The following is an 8,345-nucleotide window of genomic DNA, read 5'->3' as shown; positions in this document are numbered from 1 at the left end:
TTTCTGTTTGTGGATGTTTTGATGAGAGACGAAAGGTGGTGGTGAGGCATGCTGACTGTGAACGCACGACCAACATGATTTCCACCCGAGACCAACCAACAGGTGAGACTTCTAGTGACTTTTCCTCCATACAGAAAATGTCCTTTAGTATATAAACGTTTAGTCTCGCTGAGGGGACAAAATCCCTGCCTATTAACGACAGCCTGCGCGGCTGGCTTTCAGCGCGCAAGAATAACTTCTGCTTCAATCACGTGATCCCCATGGACACGCCCACAGATATGTTTATGAAGGCGCTGAGGGGGAGAGGTCGCCTGTCATTGGCTGGGCAACTCCGCCCCCGTCCTCGAGCCAGCCATTTGAGCTCCGCCCCTCGCCTGAGCCGATCGAGGGCCGAAGCTGATTGGCTGCCCTGTCTCGAGAGCTGCCTCTCCTTTTGACTTGGGGGCAAAAATCCCTGTCTATTAACGACGCCCTGCGCTGCAGCTGCTCCGCCGCTCCTTTCCTCCGTTCTTCCGCATTGTGGGGCGTGTAGTTCCCATCGCGCATCCAGACAGTAGAGAGCAGGAGAAAGGAGGGGGTTGAAAACTACATTTCCCATCAGGGCGCGCGCGAGCGCCGGTACCTGCCTTTCCACAGCTGCATTGTGTGCATGCGCTCCGCGTGCTTCCGACTCGGGCGAGAAGAGTCATGGCCTCAGGATGCCGGATAGGCCCGTCCATCCTCAACAGCGACTTGGCAGCGCTGGGCCAGGAGTGCAGCCGCATGATGGACTGCGGAGCCGACTACCTACACCTGGATGTAATGGACGGGTAACTCCGCTGCGCTGCCGCCCGGGGGTCGAAAGACCATAAACACAGGAAGGGGGGAGCGTCGCTTGGGAGCAGCGGCTTCCGGTCAAGACATAAGGGCCTCTCCTTGCCTGTCGTCTTTATGGTGGGAGCCCGTTTTCCTCATCGAGTCGGCGGGTGGTGACTGGCGGGAAGAGCCATTGCCACCCGCCTGTTGCCAACTTCCAGATAGGGCCATGAGATCTCCCGGAATGATCTCCAGATGAGACGTAGGGTTGCCAGTTCCAAGTTGGGAAATTCTTGGAGACTGGGGGATGAAGCCTGGAGATGGCAGGGTTTGGGGAGGAAAAGGACCTCAGCATAGTAAAATTCCATAGAGTCCACCCTCCAAAGCAGCCATTACCTCCAGGTGAACTGATCTCTGTGGCCTGCAGAATCTGTTGTAATTCCAGGAGATCTCCAGCCACCACCGGGAGGCTGGCAACTCTAGATGAGATCAGAAAAATGGCCGTTTTGGAGGGTGCACTTTATGGCAGCAAATACAGGCTTCATCAAAGGGCACCCATTAAGCGCTATAGTAGAGTTGTGTGTGTCGGGGCCGGGTGGGTATAGTTTTTATGTCTCCCAAATCTTAGTCTGACACTATAACAACTATACCAAGCTGTCTGGTCAGAGGTAACATTTTCCGTGTTGGTTGTTGCTCTTTTTCCTGCACTCACTATGAATGACTTGTTAACTGGAGGCTCTCTGGAACAACAGTAACTTGTGGCATAAAACCAACCTGTATTTAATCAGATGCCCTCCTTGGTGCACGTACCTGAAACAAACAACCCTTTTCTGCACACGATTAGGATGGTGGTACTTCATATACACAAGTATAAAGATGTTTGGAAATATAGCACATGAATGTGTGGCACACATACTTTAAACACTTTTACTTTTGGAAATGTAGCAGCACCAACAACAATTCTTCCTTCAGCAGCAGAGGAAACTGGGTGCAATGGCGGTAGGGCCTTGCTGGCTTGGTGAGGGCTTGTATTCCTCTCTTGGCTTCCTTGCCCTCATATACCTACCTGCATTCAGAGAACAGTTACCTGTGCTTGTTCAGTCAACTGTTCTCTGGTTTTGGTATTTTTTTTATAATTCCACACCCCAAGTTTGGAGAACCATCTGTTTTGCGTCAGTGTGGTCCCATTCTGCAGATTTAAATACTGGCAGATGGAACCTCGCTTGGCTATGAGAATATATGATATTCTTAGGAGAAATCTTAATGTATGTAACGTTTCTCTTCCCATCTGGGTAGGCATTTTGTCCCAAACATCACTTTTGGCCATCCTGTGGTAGAGAGCCTTCGGAAACAGCTAGGACAGGAACCCTTTTTTGGTAAGCTGTTAACATTGAGTTAATATGTACAGCCTATTAACGGTGTGAATTTCCCTGGATGGTTGTAGACACAGAACCTTAATCATCTATTTTTGGCAGCAAGCATCTTTTCTTGAAGAGCTTAACTTCTGCCATCGATCTGTCTCCTGCCATATTATCCAGCCTGCCAGTTAAGGTCCTAGAATGTCAGTTCTAGGGATGGCAGTCCATGGCAGATAGATCCCCAAACCCCCTCACAACAAGCGCTCCAGGGTCTTGGATGAAAAGGTTATATTATAGAGATCCATTAAGTTTACAGGTACATCCAAAGATGGGTAAGTTGGCAGGAATGGGGTTACAAACAGATGCACTTGGATATGAGCATGGTTCCCCCCTTCCTCTTGAGCAGTTAGCAAATAGGCACGAAAATCCCAAATTCTCATGAGAAACACAATAGCATTGTCTGGGCAGAGAAAGGCAGAAGATTACAAGGAATTTACTCCCTCTGTCTTTTGTAAAGAGTTACAGTATAGTTCAAGGTCAACAAGCAGACTTCAGAGATAACAGGCTCAGCATTAGTACTTTCATTTTCAGGCAGGCCAAAGATGGCATGAATATAATGGTTACAGTATATGAGCATAATATGAGAGCATACAGGTATACAGTGTGATCAAATCAATACAGGGAACAGAGAATATATGAATGGCATGGATGAATGGTATGCAGACATGACACCTCCTCTTAAGCCCTGCTCTCTGTGCCCCCTCCCTTCAGAGGCAAGGTGGGTGGCACTTTTGTGGTGGCACCTTGCCTTTGGCATGCCGTCCCCCCCTTGAAGCTCAGCTGGTGACTACTTTCTTTTAGGTGCCAGGTCCAACACATCTTTTTATCCAGGCTTTTAATTAGAGGTTTTATCAGCTTTTTAAAATGGTCTGCTTCTATTTTGTGGATAGTTTTTATTTATTTTTTTAAATACTTTATCAATTTTACAATAACATACAACAATAAAATCAATCACTTTAAAGCCCAATGATATTGTTATTATTGTTACATATCTCTTTAGTTGTCCTTTGCATTATAATGTTCTTGCCATTGTCAGATAAGCCTTGTTGATTGATGGTTTTGATTTGTAGAGATTTCAAGAATATGAGTAGAATGAATTCAGGTGTCTGGAGTTATAAGATTAAGAGTGACTGATAGTAGATAGTATTTACGCTGCTTATGTCTAGTGGTTTGTTTTTATATTGTGACTATTTTAATTGCAAGCTTCCTTGAGCAGGACTTTGGAGAGGGGGCATAGAAATGTCCAAAATAAAAGAAATAATTTTTGACTTCTTCCTTCATAAACTCTACTTTAAGCTCCTGAGATGGTGCAGATGACATGGAATACACTTTAGAATTGTTAAAGGTGATCTCAAGATATGATTGAGTAGTGGCAGTTTCCCATCAAGGAATCAGTTAGAATGATCAGGGCTTTTTTTCAGCTGGAATGCGGTGGAACGGAGTTCCGGAACCTCTTGAAAATGGTCACATGGCTGGTGGCCCCGCCCCCTGATCTCCAGACAGAGGGGAGTTTAGATTGCCCTCCCTTGCCCGAGGGCAATCCACTGAGTTCCACCACCTTTTTACCCAGAAAAAAAAGCCCTGAGAATGATGATTCCTGCAGTGGTGTCCATGGGCATAATAGTGCCTACCAATGTGTTTCTTGACACTCTGTTGATTCTTCCTCAAAGCAAAGAGCCAATCCTGGCTTCATTGGACTAGCAGGTTCTTCAGAAGAGCCAGTAGGAATCATCCTTGCATCTGCAGGGAGCACCAATCTGAAAGCCACTTCTCCATCATAGGAGGGTGCTTGGCTTGGCACCTCCTACCATTTTATGGAACCTCCCACTGTTTTGTGATTGGACCGAGGCCCGAGGAGGCATCTCTTCCCATAGCCAGCCTGGCGCTTCAGTTTGGAGCCTGGAGTATTCTGTTACATGAGCGCTCGCCTGAAATAGTGAAGAAAAGTACATCTGGCCTCCTTCATTTTCTGCTTGATTCTTTCTAGATATGCATATGATGGTTGCCAATCCAGAACAGTGGGTGAAACCCATGGCTGTGGCAGGCGCAAACCAGTACACCTTTCACATAGAAGCAACAGAAAATCCAGGTGCACTGATCAAAGATATCAGAGAAAATGGAATGAAGGTGAGAGGCGGTTGGAAGGAGTTACTATTTCTCAGAAGTAATAAATGAAGCTTTTTAATAAATATAATCACATTGCAAGAACATAAGCCTTTGTGGTTGGAACGTGCTAAAACCATCAAATTGCAAGATGTAAACAGGAACCACAAAGGTCAGAGGAAGGAATTATGCAGTCCACCCAGGACTCCTCATGTGGAGCCAGGGATCCATCTAGCCCACTGTCATTGTATTAATGTAAAATAATCACTTTAGAATATTCTATAGTGTGTATATTAAGTAAAATACACTCCAGTGTTAGTGATCTTTGTTGGAAAAGTAGACAACCTTGGACTAGTTTTTAATTTTTGGTGGGATGTGCCAATATGAAAGAACTCAGAAGATATGTTAATCGCATTTTGATTAGGCTAATAACATTTTGAGCCTAAATCTGTTAATGGCAGATTTGAAATACTGCTTTTTAAACACATACCATGGTATGTTTTAGATGTTAACTGCAGCCAAGGTATTGATGGCAAACAAATCTGATAATAGTTTTAATTCACAACAGTTAGCTAAATAAGACCATGTCTAGCAAATATATAAATTATTTGAATATGTATGGCCGAGGGATAAAAGAATTGTCGTATTTTCATATAAAACAGCGTCTCCTCTACCTGTTGTTGATACCTTTAGATCTTGTCTTTTAGCATAGTATTTGGTAATGCCTTGTTTTCAGACTGTTCAGATGGAAGCAAGGCCAGATAGCAAATAGTACCAAGATGGAGGAGGGCAGTTTCTACTGGTTGAGTAGAGCCTTTAATAGTTTTCACTTATGGGATGATTTCTGCTGTGCGCTGTTTGAGAGGTAGAGGATTGTAGCTTGAGGATATATCCAGTTGGCTGTCTCCTCTGCTCGTGTTGACTGCACAACCAGGGTTGTAGGAATATGTTTGAGGAAAAGATGGGAGTCTTTCTTCTAGGACATCCTGACAGCTGTACCGAGTACACACACCATGACAGTTCTTAACCCTCTCCATTTGTGCAGAAGGGAGAGCAGTTTCAGCAGAAGTACTGGATTTTGTGCTGTCAAGATGAGATGCTCGGAAACTAAGCATCTGATCCTTGTAGAAAAGCTCAGATGACATAGGTTAAAGCACAAGTAAGCATTATCCAAAAGCCTTTGAGCATCAGATCGGCCATTAAAGCATCTTCACACATGTTGGTTCTTTCCCTGGTATTATCCCTGTTGTAATTAGGTGAAAAACACTTTGAAGGTGTGTGTGTTTTTGTTCACCTCCTAAAGATAAAGTAGATGCTTAACAAGATGCAAGTTTTTAATATACAATCATTTGTTTGTTCCTCTTCCATAGGTTGGTTTGGCTATCAAGCCGGGAACTACAGTAGAATATTTAGCACCATGGGCCAATCAGATAGACATGGCTTTAGTTATGACAGTGGAACCTGGCTTTGGGGGACAGAAGTTCATGGAAGATATGATGCCAAAGGTAAGTTTGATAGGTTTGGATTATTGCAGGTAGAGCAGGGTGTGTGTGTGATTTGGTCAGGTAATGGGAACTGTAAATAAATTTTATTTCAGAATGCTGCAGTACTAAAAGATTGATACTGCTGTTGTGCATACCAAAGGAGAATGCACATAAAAAGTTCTCGCATCTTGTAGTTGAATTCTTTCTGTGCCGCTAACTAGGTTAACTGGCTGAGAACACAGTTCCCTTCCTTGGATATTGAAGTGGATGGTGGAGTTGGGCCGGACACCATTCATAAATGTGCAGAGGTAAAAAATGATTTATATTAAGTTTTCATACTGTGGGCAGCTGTGTGAGTCTGTTGTCGCAACCAGAAATTGAATCTCGTGACATCTTGTAGACTTCCTGTGGCATGGACTATGTGTATTTGGGTACAATTCCCCATTCCGTCTCTGTTTGTCTCTGCCGGAGGGGATGCTAATTCATGAAATATAACACTTTAATCTGGGAAATTTTGATTCACACATACTCCTCCTAAATCTGTGAGTCTATAAAGTGCTGCATGATTCCTTTTGTTTCTGTTACTGTTAAAACTTTAATTTTGTAATCTTAGAATAATTCTAGGAATTGTCTCTGTTCTGATGAACTAGGTTCAGATGATTAGGACATCAGTGATTTGAATCTTGATGAGTCCTTTTCACTAGCTACTTTCAGAAAGAGTCTCGTTGCATGAGTAGCCATGCATACATGCATTAGATTAGCCCTGAAGTCCTTTTCTTGGCATTTAAAGCACTCTTTTGAAATAACTAGAGTGTGAACTTTGTCCATGGAGTTGTTTTTGGCATCCCGTTAATCGTAATTGTACTTGAAAAGCAGAAATGCATTTCGTAGTAAGGCTGGCAGCATGCAAGCATTTTATGGCAGCATGTAATATAAAGTTTTATTCTGTTTTCAGGCGGGGGCAAATATGATTGTGTCGGGTAGTGCTGTAATGAAGAGTGATGATCCCAGAGCTGTAATTAACCTTCTCAGGCACGTGTGTTGTGAAGCTGCGCAGAAGCGTTCCCTTGACCGGTGAAACTGGGTTACCACAAAGATGACCAAATGCTGCTTTTTTGTGTGTCGGTGGGTGGGTAGCCGTTTCTGAAATGCGTTGCTACTCAGACAGGACTGCAGTACTAAAGAGTCATTCCTCCACTGCAGAGAAGCCGAGTTGCAAGACACCAAGCTTGTTCTTGCAGCTAGGAAGAATTCCAGTTCTCTACTGTAACTTGACTGCCAAAGGCAAACTTGTAATTCATACTACAAAACACGGTACGTTCCAGCATCTCATGGAAGACTTCAATATATTTTGTTCCATATGCAACAATTAAATCTGTGCATTCCTTTCTTTTTAAAAATACAGCTTCTTAAATGTGTGAAAATAAATGCTTGAAATAGCAGAGGATTGATTTTGTTGATTGATCTTGAGAACCTTTTAGGTCTGGTTCCTCTGAAGTCTATAAATGCAAAGATCGGTGGGGGGATGGGGACATGAAAACCCTTTCCCCCCCTAAGCTGAGAATGGAAACTGGAAATAGTAAATAATGGTAATCTACAAATTCGTACATCCAGAGGAGTTAGCCGTGTTAGTCTGTAGTAGCAAAATCGAAAAGAGTCCAGTAGCACCTTTAAGACTAACCAACTTTACTGTAGCATAAGCTTTCGAGAATCACAGTTCTCACATCTGATGAAGAGAACTGTGATCCTCGAAAGCTTATGCTACAGTAAAGCTGGTTAGTGTTAAAGGTGCTACTGGACTCTTTTCGATTTTACAAATACATAGAATGTTTGGTAAGCCCTAAATTTTTAGGCCAAAGTTGATTAATCTTCCTTTTTAAAAATGTGGAAGTTATTTTTGTGTGAAAATATTTCAGTATCGTGAATCTGTAAGCTATTTGTGGAAAGCAGTCACGAGCGGCACAGTTTGCATATGAGAGTACAAATGCTTCATTTAAAAATTGCACCTATCAAATGAACAGCTCTTCCGCTGTTTGTTACTGGAGAAGTATTACAAGTCTTATTCGCTGATAATGCACACGGGGGGCCTTTGGAATGAAAACCAATCCTCTTTTTTCCTCTTGCTCAGAGCAAAATATGGTGCGCTACCTCATGCTTAGAGGTCTAACATATGAAAATAAAATTTCACTGTACAGTAAAAGTCAAAAGTCACCTACCTTGAATAAAATGGTTTCCGCCAATACTATTTTTTTTTAAAGGAACTGTTTCAAAAACTGAACAAAAACTATAAAGCATCAGTGGCTTCTGTCTACTGGCTTGCCTACACCCATGAGAGAAGAGTAACAAGCAACATGGATCCTTTAACCCCTCAGCTAATGAAAAGGATCTTTAATGGGCTCCAGCACTTTCTTGTCTGTCCATCTAATAATACATTTTTCTCTCACCTCTAAGGAGCTCAGGGTGGCTTCCACTGTTGTCTTTTCCTCACTTTATCCTCACAACAACCCTGTGAGGGAGGTTTGGTTGAGGATGTATGATTCTGTTA

At 43.1% G+C, this 8,345-nt stretch overlaps 1 protein-coding gene across 4 annotated transcripts; it reads left to right on the top strand.

The window, feature by feature from the left end:
- The first annotated feature begins 597 nt into the window (after nucleotides 1-597).
- On the top strand, nucleotides 598-7,242 carry RPE (ribulose-5-phosphate-3-epimerase). Of its 4 annotated transcripts, none has more exons than XM_054972881.1 (6): nucleotides 598-809; nucleotides 2,092-2,171; nucleotides 4,201-4,340; nucleotides 5,687-5,821; nucleotides 6,022-6,108; nucleotides 6,756-7,242. In XM_054972881.1, the coding sequence occupies exons 1-6, from the start codon at nucleotides 688-690 to the stop codon at nucleotides 6,876-6,878; spliced, it is 687 nt and encodes a 228-aa protein (XP_054828856.1). In that variant the 5' UTR covers nucleotides 598-687; the 3' UTR covers nucleotides 6,879-7,242. The 4 variants fall into 4 exon arrangements, with proteins under 4 accessions (XP_054828856.1, XP_054828857.1, XP_054828858.1 ...); XM_054972883.1 differs by having other exon boundaries at nucleotides 682-798; XM_054972882.1 differs by lacking the exon at nucleotides 2,092-2,171 and having other exon boundaries at nucleotides 627-798.
- The last annotated feature ends 1,103 nt before the right edge of the window (nucleotides 7,243-8,345 follow it).

Source organism: Eublepharis macularius, chromosome 2 (genome assembly GCF_028583425.1).
Source record: "Eublepharis macularius isolate TG4126 chromosome 2, MPM_Emac_v1.0, whole genome shotgun sequence".
Taxonomy (NCBI): domain Eukaryota; kingdom Metazoa; phylum Chordata; class Lepidosauria; order Squamata; family Eublepharidae; genus Eublepharis; species Eublepharis macularius.
The sequence above is the reverse complement of the archived record's forward strand: the minus strand, read 5'-3'. Positions and strand labels throughout refer to the sequence as shown.

Excerpts from the sequence above, each read along its gene's own strand:
- RPE (XM_054972881.1), top strand. The coding sequence starts at position 688 with ATGGCCTCAGGATGCCGGATAGGCCCGTCCATCCTCAACAGCGACTTG. Across the intron at positions 4,341-5,686 it reads TCAGAGAAAATGGAATGAAG|GTTGGTTTGGCTATCAAGCC; the intron begins GTGAGAGGCGGT and ends CCTCTTCCATAG. Across the intron at positions 6,109-6,755 it reads CCATTCATAAATGTGCAGAG|GCGGGGGCAAATATGATTGT; the intron begins GTAAAAAATGAT and ends TTCTGTTTTCAG.